The 16,743-nt window shown below is 40.6% G+C and overlaps 1 protein-coding gene across 1 annotated transcript in view; it reads right to left on the bottom strand.

The window, feature by feature from the left end:
• Nucleotides 1-16,743, bottom strand: part of cpamd8 (C3 and PZP like alpha-2-macroglobulin domain containing 8) — a 46,650-nt gene that overhangs the window by 26,978 nt on the left and 2,929 nt on the right. Inside the window, exons 3-21 of the mRNA XM_051947459.1 lie at nt 16,357-16,379; nt 15,686-15,851; nt 15,356-15,408; nt 14,498-14,515; nt 13,168-13,222; nt 12,830-12,943; nt 12,409-12,493; nt 12,116-12,224; nt 11,740-11,967; nt 11,427-11,597; nt 11,207-11,335; nt 10,915-11,113; nt 10,357-10,532; nt 8,909-9,058; nt 8,555-8,716; nt 8,316-8,458; nt 6,697-6,759; nt 4,810-5,041; nt 1,450-1,603 (exon numbers count right to left, since the gene is read on the bottom strand). Of these exons, the coding sequence (XP_051803419.1) occupies nt 1,450-1,603; nt 4,810-5,041; nt 6,697-6,759; nt 8,316-8,458; nt 8,555-8,716; nt 8,909-9,058; nt 10,357-10,532; nt 10,915-11,113; nt 11,207-11,335; nt 11,427-11,597; nt 11,740-11,967; nt 12,116-12,224; nt 12,409-12,493; nt 12,830-12,943; nt 13,168-13,222; nt 14,498-14,515; nt 15,356-15,408; nt 15,686-15,851; nt 16,357-16,379 (2,430 nt within the window). The remainder of the gene's footprint in view (nt 1-1,449; nt 1,604-4,809; nt 5,042-6,696; nt 6,760-8,315; nt 8,459-8,554; nt 8,717-8,908; nt 9,059-10,356; nt 10,533-10,914; nt 11,114-11,206; nt 11,336-11,426; nt 11,598-11,739; nt 11,968-12,115; nt 12,225-12,408; nt 12,494-12,829; nt 12,944-13,167; nt 13,223-14,497; nt 14,516-15,355; nt 15,409-15,685; nt 15,852-16,356; nt 16,380-16,743) is intronic.

Here is a 16,743-nt window from a genome sequence, read left to right as displayed (position 1 = left end):
ACAGATCAGAATCAGAGTCACAAAACAAAATCAACCCTTTTGGTTGTCTAGAATGTCAGCGTGACCCAAAGCATGTCGTTATGTCACAAAGGAATCTTCACGAAAGGTTTTAGGTTCCAGCCAATCGAAGGAAATTGATCGATATACAGTAAGTGCTAATGGTGGAGCTGCCACCACTGGGCCGAGGAAGGCCAAGGCTGCCGAGCTCATGTTTGGTGGCTGCAACATTTTTTACTTTTGCCAATTTAGTCGCTCTATGACTGAGCGATTTCATATAAAATATGCATCATCATGATGTTGGCTAATTGTCAAGTGATTAGAGGAGCACGTCAACATCACGTGTGAAGTCAAAAATCACCAGCAGCTCGATTGAGGCCATATTCCTCATGTCATTTGCGGACATCAACATACGTTACACAGGACAAACATGCCTGTAAAAGGACTCCCAGTTCTCTTGCTGGGGAGCACATTGGAAATGTGGCCCGGTGCCAATGGCGTCTCTTTGTGTGTGTGTAGTGAGAAGGAAACACAAGGGGCCAGGGGACGAGGAGTGGGGCCATGGGGGGCCCATTGACCGCCAGTGACCTGCAAACTCATCAACATGCCACTGAGTGTCACGGCGCAGCTCTGGTTACTCCCCCACTGCTGGCCTGCTTTGTTTTCACATGCGCTCTGGAGGGGACTATCCGTAACCTGGGAGGGCGACCAGATCACACACAGCTCGGCTCCTTGGCTCCGCCGAGTCAAAGGCTCGCCTTTTTGTGAGGCATCACACTGAGGGGACCGGCGTCCTGCTGAAAGGCCGCCATTGTTTTTGAAGTGCCGCAACACTTAGGGATTCAAACAGCATTAGTTCCATGATTTAGCAGAATCTAATCTGTGTTATTTTCATAAGCATCAAAACCCGGAATCATTCTTTCACAACAAACGCAGACCTGCTTCCTTCTTAAAATAGTTCATCCTGGATTTATACAACTATCTGCTTCGTTGTGTTGCAGAGAGAGTTCCATTTGGTACAGACTGACTTTGTCCTTTCACTTCAATGTCAGGGTCTCAGAGTTCGCACAAAATTTTCATGACTTCCTATTTAAAAAAATGAATTTAGTAATAATTTGCCAGCTTGTCAGTGTAGTTTTTTAAATGAAGAAAAAGTTATAGTTAAATATAGTTATTTGGTCCACAAAGACCTGCGCACCCCTTCTATATCGTTATTATTAATTGCATTTTTACACTGCATTTAGACTTTTAATACTCTTTGCTATTATGAATACCAACAATTTTGCACTTTTACTGTAAATACCAACAATTTTGACACATTATTTCTTCAACCAGTACGATAACTGCATGTTCTTTTGCATACTGGTTTCCTTGTATGAGTTTCTGGATCACTTAAATTTCCCCAAGGGAATGAGTAAAGTCCCTATCTATCTCTGTATCTATCATGGCTACCTGTGATGTTAACAGATCCCAGTTCAGTGAAAGACAACACGATGGATGTAGGAGTCGCCTCTCCAGGAGCCACACACTTCTTCCTGGTCAGGTGATGCTTCCCGGGATGTCCGACAAACTTGATGCCTTTTGGAACTGACACTTTCACATGGACCTGTGGAAGGAGGAGAGAAGAAAGGAAAGGAGAGGGAGGATGAGACAAATCAGAGGCCACTGATCTCCTCTGACAGCCCGCGATGACATCAGATCTGCTCGGCTCGCCCCGCCCTCACATAGCGTGTTTCCTCAAAGCTCCGAAAGCGAGGGAGAATTTTTAAAATCACATTGTGAATTTTCCATGCTGACTGACTCATGCTCCTCGAGCTCCCCGAAGGATTAAGTTCCACTCATCGTCCAATTTTCACAGGGCTCGGTAATGCAGAGGGATCATTTAACTGTTCTTTATCCGCATGCCACAAGTCATAAATAACGGAGCAGAAAATATAGGAATCACATGTTCCCGGGGTGGACATCAAAGAAGGGGCTATTCTGGTTTGCATATTCACCTAACATGACATCAGGGCAGCACACGCACAGGCCATTTAACAGGCTCATCTGCAAACATCATGATGTCATCTGTGTGGAGTGCAGGATGGACCCATTTAAGGCCAGGACGGCGCTTGGAGGGCTCTTCAAAGTGAGCGTGGAAACATACATCTGGGCTAATCTCATACCTCCACTTCACAAATCCATCCTGCCTCTGGAATTCCCAACCTCTGTACCTCTGAGCCTCCCTACTTATAGTTAGAACCCCGGACTTGTTTATCACATTGTTTTGACATCAAACCAGCTCTGCTAAATGCAAGGAAGAAAAATAAAGTACTTTATGCACTTTTGTGTGTTTACAGCAACTGGAAGATGCTCTCTGTCTTCTCTATGATGTTTAGTCTTCACTTGGAGCCACTGCACTGTGTTATGTTTAGCTTGATTATAGGTTTTGTTTACCTGATGTTGTAATTCTGTTTCTCCTTATTGTAATTCTACTGGAGCTACTTCTGTCTCCTCTGTAAATACAGTAACTGCTGCATGACTATACAGGGTGAGAGACCTTCTGAAGACCTTTTACTTGTTTAAATCGAGCTGCTGAGCCTATTTTTTCACATCACTTCACTATGAATCTGATGAAACTTGACCTTGTTTTCACTTTCTTTGTCTATTTTCCACAGTACTACATTTCTTGTAGCTTCAGAACCCTAAAGACTGGATTTTTTTCTTATGACAGATATAGAATTGCACGTTGCTTTTTTTCACTTAACTGTGATTCAACAACAATGCAGAGTGTCATCAAGTCAAGTCAAGTCACTTTTTTATACAACACATTCAGAACATTGCGCCAAAGTGCTTTCCACCAAAGAAGATTATGATCAGCGTTTTGAATTCACCAAAAAAGTGTTAATATGGGGGGTAAAACCTTCTAGTGTTACTTATGATATGATTTTACCTGAGTAATTTACATATTAGGGGTTAAAGTCCTATGACAATTTTATAAAATACTGCTTTACCTGGCTATAGTTCATATTAAGACTGATACTGTGCAATGTTACTAATTCTGGAGAGTAACCTAACTAATGTAATAATGTAGCTAAGAACCACCAGTATTATAAATTATAGAACTTTACCTGACTAATATAAATACTACTATTAAGAGAGGTAAACAGTATCCTCCAGATGTAGCTCTTACATTACAAGGTCCTCAATGGTGGAGCTTCATCAGAGACACAAAAGTGACAACTCCTGCATGCTACATGCTGAGACTGAACTAAAATCTGTAAAAAAAAAATAAAAAAATCTTGCAGCAAATGTGACAGAAAACTAAGTTAAAAACAACGGAATACTGTAACACTGAAACATCTGTGAAAATTGTAAAAATAACGGCAAATATCTGTAAAATAATCATACTTTTAGCTGATATGGATACACTTCAACTATGCAATTTTATCATCACACTTTGCAAAAGAACTGATGACTTCATATGAAAAACTGAAATTTATGTTGTGGGTATTTTTTTGTAGTTTTCAAGAGTCAACATTTTTTTTCGTAATTTCAGCAGATTTGTGTAATTTAGCAAAACAGCAAAAATCTGTAAAATGACAAATTTTCTTGCTGATTTAATCCTCAAGCGACTGAGTGGGGTCATTTATGACCCCAGCCATAGAATTATATTTGCCGTTTTTAGATATTTTATCCGAAAAATGTTTCCTACCATGAATTTGTCAATCTACTGGTCCTACAGCTGCTCATAGTTTTTTGTAGAGATCGGCCAACTGGTGTGACAAGGATAATGGAAACTTGTCTTGTAAGATGTATAGGTTTTTCACTATTGTAGGCCTTAGTTTTATTTATTTATTTTTACCTCTAATCGCTATAATTCAGTGTTTTGCAGTGCACTATAGCTGGCAGACCTACATTTTTAGCCACAGCTGCCCTGAGGCAGACTGATTGACTGCCAGCCCTGACCACCACCAACATTACACAGCATACACATTCATACACCAGTGGAAGTGGCAGCACTGGAGCTAAGGTGGGTAAAGTGTCTTGCATTGGACGAACGGCTCTGCCCCCTGAGCCACAGCCGCCCCTAATCTAAATACTTCTCTGCATGTTACATTGCACACATACAGACAAGATGTTTGTGTAGATTTTGTTTTTATGCGCTTTTGATTTACTATTGAGGAAACAAAAGGAATAAAGTTTTAAAGGAAGTGGCAGACAAAGCGTGTCTAAATAAATGTTATTGCGTTCTTACAATGCATCATATTGTTCATATGGTTTTACTTTAGCTCTGAGTCAAAAATGATTAAAATCCATGAATAATAAAAGAAGGTTATTTTAGAATATCCATCTTAAAATGCAGTGGAGTGGAATAGGTAAGAAAGCACAAAAAGAGGCACTAAAGTAGACATATTCCTGTGTAAAATATAGTGGGGTCATAAATGATCCCAGTCGGTCATTTTAGTCGCTAAAATAGCTTGGTCGCTTGAGGGTTAAGTACTATAAAAAATTTGTAATTCCTGCTAAACAATGTCAGAGAACTAATCATCATTTATAAAAAAAAAAAGAAAACTGATTTTTAATGTTAACATTAAAGTTTCGGGTGAATATTTTATACTTTACATGTAAATGAATACTTTTTTGCAATTTTACTGGTTATTATATGTAATTTTACAATTCCGTGAGAATCTGTAAATTAACAGTAAATTAAATAAAACAGTTCATTTTTTTTACAGTGTATGATTTAGTTCAGCAGTGTGGAAGTTGTACGTGAACGCTGATAGCTTCACTGCACCTTTGTTGTGGGAAAACTCTGGTTCTTGATCTTACCTCAGAGCAGGTGGGCAGGTAGTTGTAGACGGTGAGCGGCACTTTGGTCTGCTCGCCTCTGATTAAGCTGTAGGGCAGCGTGAAGTCCACAAAGAAGTGCTTGAAGGTTCGAAGCTCGGCTCTCTTTGCCAAGCCGAGTCCCTTCTCCTCAGAAAGGCCGACAGCTTCTGCCACCCATGTGGTGATCGAATCCGGCACATCGAGCCGCAGTTCGGCTTCCCCGGTTTCAGAGCTGCAAGCGACAGATAGAACTTTAGAGTCAAAATATGTGGAAATTAAAGATTTTAGCATCATTTCATTTGGCGCAAGCAACAAAGACGGGTTTGATGGAACGCAGAGGATTACTTTTATGTCGGCAACACCTGTGTCAACAGCAACACCTGGACCAGCTAATGGACAGGTGTGCAGGACAGTCAGGTGTTGACCCGATCTGCTTCCCATGAACCAGAGAGGCTGAGATCATATTTGGCAGCAATATTTAATGTTGGCCTTGGCACACAGTCACAGGGTGTAATAAACTTCAAAAAACTGCTCTCCGGTTTGATCAAAGTTGCCCAAAAATCCATTTTTATAGACTTTTTAAAGAAAATCCGAGCTTTGGACTTCACAGGAAATTATGTAGAGAGCTGAAATCCCATTCAGAAAGGGACGGAGCATATGGAAATCTATGGGCAATTCATTTATGTTGGCTGGAAAAGAATGGAAGGAGCTCTTAAGAGAGTTTAAAGTCCAATCCAGGATGAAATGAGGCACCTTCACACCCAGAGGGGGAAATGTTGGATGATGCTACATGATGGAACATCAACCTTCGCATATACAGAGTTCTATTGCACCTTAAATCTCATCACAGTCATCGCATCTTCACTTTTTCTTCCATTTTCTTCTCGCTTTCTCTCTGTTTTCCTTTTCCTCTTCATTATATTTTGCTTTTCACACCTTTTGTCCTCTTATTGCATCTTATTTTAAACTCTTTCTTCATTTTTTCTTGCATTTTCACTCTCGTTTCCTCTTCACTATATTTTGCTTTCCACACTTTTCTCCTCCTGTTGCATCTTAATTTAACCTCCTTCACTTTTCAATCTCTTTTCCTCTTCACTATATTTTGCTTTTCACACCTTTTCTCCTCCTGATCCATCTTACTCTAACCTCCTTCCTTACTTCTACTTCCATTTTCTTCATGTTTTCTCTCTTTTTTCCCTCTTCCTCTTCGCTATATTTTGCTTTTCACACCTTTTCTCCACCTGTTGCATCTTAATTTAACCTCCTTCTACACTTTTCCTTCCATTTTCTTCATGTTTTCAGTCTCTTTTCCTCTTCACTCTTCATTATATTTTGCTTTTCACACCTTTTGTCCTCTTCTTGCGTCTTATTTTAACCTCTTTCTTCATTTTTTCTTGCATTTTCACTCTCATTTCCTGTTCACTATATTTTGCTTTCCACACTTTTCTCCTCCTGTTGTATCTTAATTTAACCTCCTTCTTCACTTTTCAATCTCTTTTCCTCTTCACTATATTTTGCTTTTCACACCTTTTCTCCTCCTGATCCATCTTACTTTAACCTCCTTCCTTACTTCTACTTCCATTTTCTTCATGTTTTCTCTCTTTTTTCCTCTTCCTCTTCGCTATATTTTGCTTTTTACACTTTTTCTCCTCCTGTTGCGTCTGTATTTCACCTCCTTCTTCACTCTTTAAATGTTTCCTTCCTACCATCTTTGAAAGTCTTTGCACATTTGCTTCTCTCCCCTTCACTTTTGCTCCTCTAAGCGCATTAAATTATGACTAAATCGCACGAAAGCAGAGAAAATCTGGCGCATCCGATACATCCGACCACAGGCGTGCAAGCGTAGACGCTCGCACAAGAGAAATATTTGTATAAAGATTTAAATACCTGACGTTGAGGCAGTGCCACACCCAAGTCTCTGGGAAAAATGTGCGTCTCCGCTTCTCTGCTCTGCAACCAAAACACAAGCTGACATCAGTAAAAGGCTTCAGCTGCTCTAATAAAACAGCACCATAATTGGAAAATGTATTACTCAAAATTCCACGCTGATGTTCTCTAAAGTCACATCATGCGTTTAATGGGAAATATATGCAGCACTGAGTAACAAACAATGAAAACACGGATAAAAGAAAAAACAGTGATTTCTTTTGTCATGTTTTTCTGTGCGTGTCTGTTACTCGTTCCAGATGACAAATACTTACAAGTGTGCTACTAAAATATAATTCTGCAGATCTTGAAGTAATTATTGCTCTCTTATGGTCTGGCTTTCGATTGTTTTTAGTAAAGTACATGACCGAGTTACTGTGTGTGGTCCACTGAAGGATTACAATAAATTTTCCTCAATAATAATAACTTGTTGTCTCCTATCTGACATTAAGGAGAGTTCAGTGCGTAATGTTTTCAAGTACACAATTTATGACGAATGCAGAAAGGTCATTAGCTTGATCTGTTAAACAGCCCAAATGTGAACATCAGCAGCTGAATATCCCACCCAGCTCACTCCCAGCTGACATTAAATCACAAATACTTGTTTAGAAATCTCGACTTACTGTAAACATTTTCTGCAATTTTCAGTTTAAAGTGTTTATATGAGCTGATCCTCTGAACCCAAAGCATTTTCTGGGCGTTTTGTGCTCCTGACACACTTTCACTTACCATGGGCTCATTTTTCACGGAAATATAAAGTACTGCAGCTCCATGGAAAACAACACAAGCATGTCAACACATAGATAGAATCCAGAAATGTCTTTTGCGTAGTATACCAAAGTTAAAATGTCAGAAACTAGAAGACAGAAAAAGCAAAAGATGACTTTGTTTTTATTTCATTTGCATGAAATCGGAAGATAAAATGGAATCAGCATGTACAACATTTTGTCTTATCAGTACTGCAAAATATAAATAATTACTCTACATACTATAAATATTTTACTACGTACAATTTTAATTAGTTTCCATACTTGTTTCCAGTCTGCTCTGTGCAACAAAGCCTGCAGTTCAGCACAGTTTTGCTGAAAAGTTGCCGAATTTTTGTCCCATGATTGTTAATCGCAGCTGAGTCAGTAATAGTTTACCAGTTGCATTGAGGAGCACAGAATTTTTTGTTTTTCATAGAATCTGTTTAGAGTTAAGGTTTTATTTTTGGCAAATTTTTAAATTAGACACACTGAATAACCGATTTTGATGAAAAAAAAATCAGGATTTTAAGCTTAGATTTGGTTCATTTTTTCTAACCAAGCAGCAGATAAGTAGTTCAAGGACTGTTAGAAAGATTAAAATCTCATGATTCGTTATTTTTTACAGTTTCTGATTGTAATAAAATTGTGTAACTTTGGTGATTTTTGTTTAACACAACACCCCTCGCAAACTCGCTGACACATTTTGGGGTTCAGAGGGTGAAGAAAACTTTTCTAGTGTCCACACTTTGTTAAAACAAGACAACACACTCATTTTTAGCCGTGTCAGAGTTCAGAGTTGTTGGTTGATCCTCTCTATAGAAGGTCTTTTACCTGGTGGTGGGTCGGGAGTGCATAGCGGCCACTAAGGTGGAGGTGTGCGGCTGAAAAGCAGGAACGGCCTCATCGGTGTACATGCCTCCACTCTGCCGGTGGTTTAAACTCACCATGTCTGTCATCACAACGAGCCCCGTTTCCTGAATGAAACACACACACACAGACATATATACAGCAGGATTATTATTTTTCCTTACTGTAGCATCACTATGGGCTGTTTAATATTGTGTTCTCACTGTGAAAGCGAAGCGAGCGTCCTTAGTGATGTCCCAGTGCCACGGAAACACTGAGGAACGCCTTCGTCTCTTTGATGAAAGCCCGGGCCACCAGAAGTGTCCGTCATCTTTAGGGATGCCGAAGGCGTCCGAAACGTCAAAATCTGCCATTTCTCTGAACACCTGCAGGACAGTAAACACAGAAAGACAGTAAAGCACACAAATACAGCTACAAAAACTAGTAATCTTTTAGTGAAAGTCACTAAATTTGAAGTAACTCTTCAACATCTGTGCGTAAAATTACCAAAAACTTCAATTTATTTTAATTTGGTGAACATATTTTGGTAAAATATGACAATATAAAAGGTAACCAACCTTGTCAGGACTCAGCTGGAAGTCGGGCTTTAACAGGTAAAGACTTTTATCCACAGTGGCCACACAAACACAGGAGCCCCTCTCACCTCGGACACGAAGGCTCACTGGGTCTCCTGGCATGGACTCATTAGTCAACAATGAAACAGAAACCTAAAATCCAACCAACAAAACATACTTAACTGATATGCAAAGTCACATGAAATACAGAATGCATATAATACTTTCTCTAAACTGCAAAACTGTGCATTTATTAGATCAATTTTTGACTTATTCTGGTTCTCATTGAATCTTCTTTTTAATTTTTGATTCGTAAATTATTAGATGACCAAAACATATCAGAAAATAGAAAATGAGAAAAGTCCTGTAAAAAATACTCACATTGGTAAGTTTGTCTGAACAATATTCTGAACATAAAATGCAGAAATTCCTTTTTAAAAACTCAAAGTTTCAAACCTGCATATGTTATATAAATGGTCAATGAGCTGTCAAAACCGTTGTCGGTTAATCGATTCATTTCTCATATCATCACAGTACCAGATGGTGGTGCTGCCTGATAGATCCTCTGTGGCAATTTGAAAAAAAAGCAACAACATTGGTGTAATAGTTTCGAGTAAGAAGATTTGCTGGAAAACAACATGACAGTGAGTGGAAAACTACAGCCTTTGAAAGAGGGAGGGATGGCCGGAGTTGGCCATAAACTTTCACACATCAAAAAGCATTTTTTCGCCAGAGCTCAGCCACAAATTAGTGCCATTAATCGGTCCTGCTTGCCCTCCTTTCACCATTCTGCAACCTGTCATCCTCCCCTGTCATGACCCCACTTATCTGCCTCGTCCTGCCCTCTGACACACATGCACGCGCACATGCACACACGCACGAACACACACACACACACACACACACACACACACACACACACGCGCACACACACACACACACACACACGCACGAACACAACGCACACACACACACACACACACACACGCACGAACACAACGCACACACACACACACACACACACGCACGAACACAACGCACACACACACACACACACACACGCACGAACACACACACACACACACACACACACACAGTGTTGTAAGGGCATACCAGAGAGCTGTAAATACTTCAGGGAGTTAACTCCACCTAATGCAGGCAGGAACTGGGGAGCTCTCCCAGGCCAACACAGCTGTTTGTTTACAGACATTACGCTGTGGTGTAATGGCTGGTGCGTGGATACTTAGGCTCAGCTCCAGAATGTATACACACAGAGCCCCCTTCTCTCCGGGTTTTAATAAATAGTTATTTTAACAGCAAAAAAAAAAACACCCTAAATTACTGTAGCTCTGACAACACCAGCGTTTTTGCAAGTAACTTATACAACAGTTACGCAGAAACACTTTTCTCTGGATGGATTAAATGATCATTTAGTGATTATGCTTTCAAACCTGGTTCTCAAACTCGGCCTGCACGGGGATTTGCAGACTGTCGGTGACGCCTTCGCCGTTTTCCCTCACGTAGTAGACGAGCAGGCGGCTGAGAGGTGCCATGTTGTGGCTGACGGGGAATCGTAGGTACGACACACAGCTGTCCATCTCGGATTGGGAAGAAGCACCTGCAACACCTGGAAGAGAGACGGCGAAGGAAGGAGATGGAGGTGAAGATTCTGCAAAACTGTACCAAACTCGGTCAGAAAAGAAATGAGGATCCCATTGAATGACACGCTAGGAAAGTGCTGGCTGGTGTTATGTTGAGGAGGCATAAAAACACAGCTTTTTATTGCTGCTTGTGCAAAACAAAGATTCATCTCAGTAGACTAACAACATTACTCTATCGCACTTCTGCACAAATTCATTCCCAACTAAGGGCACCTGCAAGGCATAAAAGTCATCATCAGTATACATCACAGCAGATGCTACTATGAAAAGGGGATTGTGTGCATCATTTTTCTCTTAAAATCAATTGATAAATGCTTCAGCTCTAATAACAAGAAATCCACGCATTACCAGCGGCAGAAGGAGGTAGGTGGGTGGTGTGGATGTTTTTGTCGAAGGTGACCGTCGCCCTCTTTCCTCGGTGTGAAGCCGTCAAGTTCGCCAGCTGTTGGCCCGACAGGACGATGTTCCCTCTGGATGCCACCTCATAGTGCAGCGTGAAGTTACAGGGACACGTGGATTTCAATGCAACTTCTGCCTCTTGGCCGACCTATGAACACAGAATGACACAAATATGTTCTAATAACAGTTTAAATGATCCAAAAAAGACCAACTGGCAGCAAAAAACCCCCCCAAAACTGACCTTAAGTGCAGTGCTGGGACTCTGGATCTGGATGTGACACCTGCTTGGAGAATACCAACTACTGATGGACAGGTAGCTGGGCAAGTACTGGTCTCCTACTGTCTTTCCATCAATGGATGTTACTTTGGTCTGTTCCAAGCAAAAACAAACATATTCTAAGTTACTTTCACCTTGATTATACCCCATAGCTTGAGAAACGGCTGCTACTACGACCACTGACCTCGAGCCAGACATACTGAGCAGCGGTAGGGATGGAGGGGATTTCAAAGGTGGCCTGGCCGTCCTTGGAGATCAGCTCACTGGTGTAGACGTTGTCTTTGGGGGTCAGTTCTGCCTTAACACGAACCCGAACCCCATCGGCCGGGCTCCCATCGGGATAGGTGACCTCGATCTACAGGGCAACAAGAAAAAAAAAAGAGTGAAAATACAAACAGAAACAGACAGTAAGGGTGTACTTAAAGCTGACCATGTTCCATTTAGTGTGTTGAAGTATGTTCTTTGGAGCCCACTGTGCCAAAAGCGAACAGACTAACCTTCCCTTTGTAAGGCAGACCAGGTTTGAACTGCTTCCGAGTGTCCTTGGAGTATTTGATGTCGATGAGCTGCTTGTGAACCGGCGTGGAGTCGTCGAATGTGGTTTGCCTGCTTCCGTCTATGCTGCTCACCGATGCCCAAATGCTCACCGTCCCCCTGAAGTGATCGGCCACATCTAAGGGCATCATGTCCTTGACGCAGAGGCTGAAATTTGCAGAGCCTTTGATCTGACAGTGATGATAAGAACAGCATTTTAAAGGGATTCTTGGCAATTAATCACTAGTCTTGCTTCCACGTTGGCTCTAACAAATTCATACAAAGCAGTGAAACAGCCAGTGTCTGGATAGCTATTGATTAGGGGTTAAATAAACTGACCTCCATGGTTTTAATGACAGGATGACCCATCTCATGACGGTAGTATCCGACTCCATTCACCGTCATATTCACTGTCAACTTCCCTGTCACTGGTTTCCCAAACGTATACCTGCACAGCATCGACATTTCAGAGGTTAATAAAGAACTATTTCATTCTTGATTGAATAAAGGCCTGTTATACTTGTGGAAACTATGATAAATGCACTAAAAACAGAGTTGTACAAGAAATGTTCCTGCAATTGATGGGTTCTGGTAAAAGAAGGTGTTTCTTTTTGAATCTGAAGTGGACTCACCTGGCCCTGACAGCGGCCTGCTCGCATGATGTGAGATCTCGGACGTAACGTGGTGGATCAATCACCAACTCAAACTTGGGCATCACTGCAAAAGAGGCCACAGAATGTATTTTTGTTGATTTTTTCACTGGTTTCTGCCACTGGGGGTGATGCATAAAATAATGTCACTCCACAACTGGTACAGTTTCTGCTTGGCTGATAGACGTATCCTGGAATTATCTGAGCCCATATCAGGGAATTTTAACACAAACACGGACTATCGGGATATCACTGTTGGAGATTAAAATGCAAATAAGAACCATAAAGCAATGTTAAGAGCTTCAGATGTAAAAACACATAAAAAAACAAAAGCTCTCTTGATAAACAACGCTAATAAGTGCTGTGCAAAGAGCTCTATCTCTCTATCTGTATAGCTCCTTACCATATTTCTGCACTTCAAACGACTTGTTATAGGTGTGGCCCTGCACCACCACGAAGATAAACCACTCTCCAAACACAGGCTGGTCGGACAGAGGGAAACTCATGTTCACAACCCCTATGGGAGAGAAAGATCCAGTTAACACGTTCAACGCCAGCGTGTTTTACACCATTCTACCCTAATATGTCACCATACATGCTTCTAATGTGGGCTGAAATATAGTGAATTGTGCCAGTCCACGGAAGACAATGGAAGAAATCTTTTTTATCTAACTCAGAGAAATTAAATGCGAAAGTTTAAGCTACAACATTATGATGCAAATGCATGAAGACGTGGCTTACCACAGCAGACAGATTTAAGCCCTTTCCACTGGACCATCCTAGATCCTCTTGGATCCTGAAAGATCAGATTTGGATATTAAATCAGAAACATAAAAAACTACCACATCATGTGTTTTTTTTTTACATGTTGTTACTACACAGTAGAAATGCAGCTTTTTAACTTAAGCTGCTGAATTAATTAGTCTGTGAACTGAACAGAGACTGCTGTTAAAATACCTTTACAACTTTTCCTTATGTTACATACAGAACAAGCAAAAAGTAAAAAATAAAACATCTGTGTGCTTGTTACAGGCTGTCAGCTGGGATTCCCTTAGATTCTTAAGAAGGAGAAGCTTGTTATCTCTCTCTACCTCCTCATTATTTATGACATTGTGACTTTTTTTCTTATCATTTTCTATTGTTTTTACAAAGTTGATCTTTTATCATATTGTTTGCATTTCACTGTATGAGCATGTGACAAATAAAAACTCTTGAATCTTGAATCTGCAGGGGCTTCAAGATGTGACAATATGTGGGAAAGTGCAAAAGAGGGATAAAGAGATGTATGAGAGAAGAAGAAGAAGAAGAGGAACAAGAGGAAGAAAGGAAGAAGAAGGAAGAGAGGAGAATACAAGAAGAAGAAGAAGAGGAGGAGGAAAAGGATGGGAATGAAGAGGGAGAAGAAGAACAAAAGAAAAAGCAGAAGAAAAAGAAGAAAGGGAGAGAAGAAAAGAAGAAGAAAGAAGAAGAGGAGGAAAGGGAAGAAGAAGAAAAGAAAAATGTAGAATAATAATAAAGGAAGAGAGAAGAAGAAGAAAAGGCGAATACGAGAGAAGAAAAAGAGAAGAAGAAAGGAAGAGGAGGAGAAGCAATGAAGAGAGGTGAAGAAAAGAAGAAGATAATGAAGAGGAGGAAGAGAAAGAAGAATAATCAAAGAAGAAGAAGCAGAAGAAGAAGAAAGGAAGAAGATAAATAAGAAGAATAAGAATAGAAGAAAGGAAGAGAAGAAAGGAAGAAGAGAAGAAACAGAAGAGGATGAAGAAGAAAGGAAGACAGGAGATGAAAAGAACAAGAAAAGAATAAGAAGAAAGGAAGGCGGAAGAAAAGAAGAAGAAAGGAAGAGGAGCAGAAAAGAAGAAGAAAAAAAGAGAAAAAGAAAAAGAAGAAGAAGAGGTTTCCTTTCATGTTGTTTATCCTCGTACTGTTCCAAAGAGAACCCTGTTATCTAGGTGAGCTGCCCTGACTTCTGCTCTGTAATCTCCAACCAGGCTTGGAACTAAAATTGCCACTGTCCCCTCCCAGACGTGGCTCTGCCAGCCCTGGGTGGTCCCCGCCAGCAGCCTGCACTCACCAAAACATACGCCTCCATCTGCAAAAAGTAAGACAAGCACACAGTGAATTAGATAAAAACTAGAATGCCGACAGAGGATTCTCGTGTCAACACTTCACCCGACTCATTCCTCATCCAACAATCATGCATCTGTGAAAGTGAGCGCTGCCCTGTACCTGCAGCTCCTTTATAGCTGCAAACATCAATAAACCGTCTGTCTGCACAGTTGCACAGTTATATTCAGTGCCACTGCTCACATTCCAGGAGAAATGACTCTCGCTTGGCTTCTGTAAATAGGTGACTGTACATTTCTCTGCAGTCTGAACAGACCAGGTAGAAAAGTGTTCACACTGAGTGTCATGTCAATGTATGGGAGTATATGTGAATGAATCAACTGAAAAAAGTAAACCGAGGTGTGAGCATTCAGAATTTGTGTTTTCTGTAATGCAAGCTGTAGATTAAATTACAAGTTTCAGTGTAAATTCTGTTCATTTTGTGCTAAAGATTATTGCTCAGTTCTTTGTTAGTGTCTGATGTGCACCCATTGGAACATACGACTTTATATGGACTTATTGCACTACTTTAGGTTAATACATTTTTGTATACGTATGTTCACCAGTGCAATAACCAGATTATTATTATTATTATTTTTATACTTTTAATACATGAAATGAGCCATTCTTACAAAAGCAATCTGTCACTGTTTCTATAGGTGAAGTTTTTTTCTACTATATTTTCTTATTTTATATTTGCACATATTTGACTGTACTATTAAAATAAGTTGTCTGATTGCTGCTTAATTTTGTTGTACACTGCAACCGCAACATGTGAATTCTATTCTATTCTATCGGCTTTATAATGACAGAAATGCAGAATTACCTTGTCATTCACCGGCCTCATGTCGGGGGTGACTGTGTAAACATTGATGAGCACTAAATACAAAAAAAGAAACACAATATTGTAAAGAACACACAGCAAGATTACTTCTTTTCTCATGAAAATCTTTATGTATTTATATATCTAGCATTTTTTGAAAGCTTTGCAGCAAGTATGAGCTAATCAACTGCACTGTCACAATAACAACATTATTGCTCTTTTAGCTATCCAGCTAAATATCCTCTATCTACTGACTGATGCCCACTAACTCTAACAACGTGCCTCATTTCTGTGTGATTAACTGATTAACTACCAGGCGCACTATGAGGGAACCTTTATGTTTGGGTTTGTAGATGGGCTTGTCGGTCTGGATGAAGATGGCTGAGCCTTTGCTCTCCACTGTGACGGTGGTGTAGTTGTGGAAGATGTAACCTCCGTCTGTGAGGTGTCGGTTCCCCCAGACCTTCAGGTGGGCTTGACCTCGGAGCCCAGAGGGAACCTGGTGGCATAAAAACACACAAAAACCAAGTCAAACAGAAGGAAAGCGGGGCTGAAATGTTTACTTAAGGCTCGTATGGTGGCACAGTTTGAAGCTATTTCCCATGATTTAGTATTTTTAATAAACTACGGGTTCTAGAATAACAGAGAGCGACATTGAAAGACCCGAGGAGGATGCCAGGCTGCAACACATGACAGTATTTCACGAGAATGAGGGTGGAGGTTGCAGGGAGGGGAGATGGAGAATCGAGTCGTGCATTGCTGGATTGATCTATTCCAGTCTTCGGGGGCGGCGGACCGTACATGCACGTCAACAGCTGTTGCACATTATATCGGGGCTGTTACCTTATTCCCAATGAATGAGCGGAGACAGATGTTGCATTACAAATAACGTTAGTGTTGATTTGCATGTTGCCTGAGGAATGTGCACACAATGGACAGCGGCGCTCTCACTACTGTGCAGCTGTCACCGCCGCCGAGAGAACCAACGCACAAGTTTGACTCACCTTCAGTTTGATGGTGCCTTTGTCTGTAACAGAGAGAAGAGGAGAGACTTAAAGTGAGCCTCATGCAATCTGTATAATACACTAAGATGCAATGAATGACCCAAGAACCCCTTTTTATATCATTATTACACTGCATTCGGACATTTAATACTCTTTTATTGTAAAAAAAACAAGAATAATTTTGCATTTTATTTCACCTACCTGGATGATTTGCATGTTGTTTTGCACCTTATTTCCTTATTTAACACGTGCAAGCTGTTGAATACCTTTAATTTCCCCATAGGGATGAATAAAGTATCCGTCTAACTAAATATAAAAGCTACTATGGTTGAGTTTGCTTGGAATTCCAGCTGCAACCTGTCTCTATGTCACTTCAGGGGGAGCTAG

The sequence above is a fragment of the Acanthochromis polyacanthus genome, chromosome 4 (genome assembly GCF_021347895.1).
Source record: "Acanthochromis polyacanthus isolate Apoly-LR-REF ecotype Palm Island chromosome 4, KAUST_Apoly_ChrSc, whole genome shotgun sequence".
NCBI lineage: Eukaryota > Metazoa > Chordata > Actinopteri > Pomacentridae > Acanthochromis > Acanthochromis polyacanthus.
This window is presented reverse-complemented; position numbering and strand designations above follow the sequence as displayed.